The sequence below is a fragment of the Neopelma chrysocephalum genome, unplaced genomic scaffold (assembly GCF_003984885.1).
Source record: "Neopelma chrysocephalum unplaced genomic scaffold, ASM398488v2 Primary Assembly neopelma1_60, whole genome shotgun sequence".
NCBI lineage: Eukaryota > Metazoa > Chordata > Aves > Passeriformes > Pipridae > Neopelma > Neopelma chrysocephalum.
In genome coordinates, this window is record NW_020897715.1 from 6,160,694 (window position 1) to 6,162,624 (window position 1,931).

At 57.0% G+C, this 1,931-nt stretch overlaps 1 protein-coding gene across 1 annotated transcript in view; it reads left to right on the top strand.

Annotated features, from left to right (window-relative positions):
* Window positions 1-1,801: 1,801 nt before the first annotated feature.
* LIPT2 (lipoyl(octanoyl) transferase 2) overlaps window positions 1,802-1,931 on the top strand; it is a 2,723-nt gene continuing 2,593 nt past the window's right edge. The window contains exon 1 of the mRNA XM_027681552.1: window positions 1,802-1,915. Within this exon, the coding sequence (XP_027537353.1) occupies window positions 1,802-1,915 (114 nt within the window). The remainder of the gene's footprint in view (window positions 1,916-1,931) is intronic.

The following is a 1,931-nucleotide window of genomic DNA, read 5'->3' on the forward strand; positions in this document are numbered from 1 at the left end:
GTTTACGAGGATCCCAGACCTGTGACACACAACCCTCCTCATCCTACGCAGGCAGTGCTGCAACCAGCCAAAAAGGAAGAGCCCTTGGCTTTGATCTCCAGGCAAAAAGTTGAGGCTTAGTCATAAAAAAAAGGAAATAACCCGCTACACACACAATGTTGGTGCAAAGTACGAGTCTCTCCTGCCAAGGGCAGAGACCCAGAGCCCCTCTCCTGAGGTTGTTTGAGGTGATAATCCTACCTTGGGTAGGATTCCCAAGGTGGGTGCTGCTCCATGCATTGACATGACCACCTGGTGAGGTTTATGCTGTCTTTTTCCCCAATTTTCCCCCCCTTTTTATCAAGAAAATGACTGCACAAAGGGAACACTTTCCCTTCCTTGCCAGCAACAGAGAAATTAACCTTGTCAGACAACAGACCTACGGTGACAAAGGGCAGATTACCAGCCCAGTTTTTTGATAAAAACAAGAGTTTATTAACAGAGTCGATTGCTCTATAAAATCAAAACATACTTTCACACGCTTAATCTCATTGATAAGGTGGAAGTTTTGTAGGCTGGGAACAGTTTGCTCAGGATTTAATGGTTGACTCATTAGCAGTTCAACCAGATTTGAGTATTTTCTACATTTGGAATAAAAACCTTAGACGGGAACATTTTATCTCTTTCCCAGTCCCCAGGTGACCAAATGCATCTCACACCAGCACCTTGGCAATACAAGGACCTCATTTACAGTCCATGACCTTGAGGTGCAATCCCAGAATCATGGAATGTTAAAGGTTGGAGGGGACCGTAAAGATCTAGTCCCACCCCCCTGCCTTGGGCAGGGACACCTTCCACTAGTCCTGGTTGCTCAATCCAGCCTGACCTTCAACACTGCCAGTGTTGGGGCATCCACAACTATCCTGATTTTAGCCCTGAATCCTAATTTTATCCCACTTTGAGCAGGTCTGTGATTGCCCAGCCCCAACAGGACACCGTGTCCCTATGCCCTGCCCTCACTCCCTGCCTGTCTGTGTGCTGTGCCCCCCTCACCCCACCCCCCACCCTAATGCCCTATGTGCCACACCCCATGGTGACAGGGGACCTCTCTCCTCCCTGTGGCCCTATCAACCACCCCCAGGCCCCTCAAATTCACCCTGTGCCTTATCCCCCCTCCCCAGGCCCTGTCCTCTATCTCTAACCCCTGTCCCTGGGCACGAGCTCCCTCTCCCCAGCCTCCTATCCTCTGTCTTCTATACCCCACTGCAGGCCCCACTACCCTCTCTCAGACCATGTCCCATGTCCCCAGGCCCTGTCTCACTCTCCAACCCCAAACCACCATCCTCCATCTTCCTGTCCACTCTCTCATCCTCCACCTCTGTCCCCGTCTCCCATATCTGTCCCCTCTCCCCGCACTGCCGTCCTCCATCCTTTCCCCATCCCCCACCACTCCTTCCCATCCACCTCTGTCCCCTCTGCCCTGTTTTCCCATCCCTACTCCTGTCCCCCACCCCCTATCCCCATCCCCACTGCCTCTCCCTTTGCCTGTCCCTGTGCCTGCACTCCTGTCCTATCCCCGCCTCTTCTCCCAACCCCGCCTCCTGTTCTCATCCCCGCCTCCTGTCTCCAGCCCGCTGCCTGTCCCCATCCGCTTGCCTGTCCCTGTCCCCCTGCCCATGCCCCCATCCCCTCCTCACCGTCCTCCAAAACTCCCTCCCTCATCTCTCCCTCCCTCCTCTCCTTCCTCTCCCTCCTCTCCGCTCGCCCCGCCCGACGGCTCCCGGCGGCCCCGGCGGCTGCGGGGGCCGGTCCCTATGTCGCCATGTCCGGGGCCCCGGTGCGGGTGCTGCTGCTGGGGCCGGTGCCGTTCGCGGAGGCGCTGCGGGTGCAGGAGCGCTGCGTGGCGGCGGCGCGGGCGGCGCGGGGCCCGGCCCCCGCCGCTGGGGCCCGCG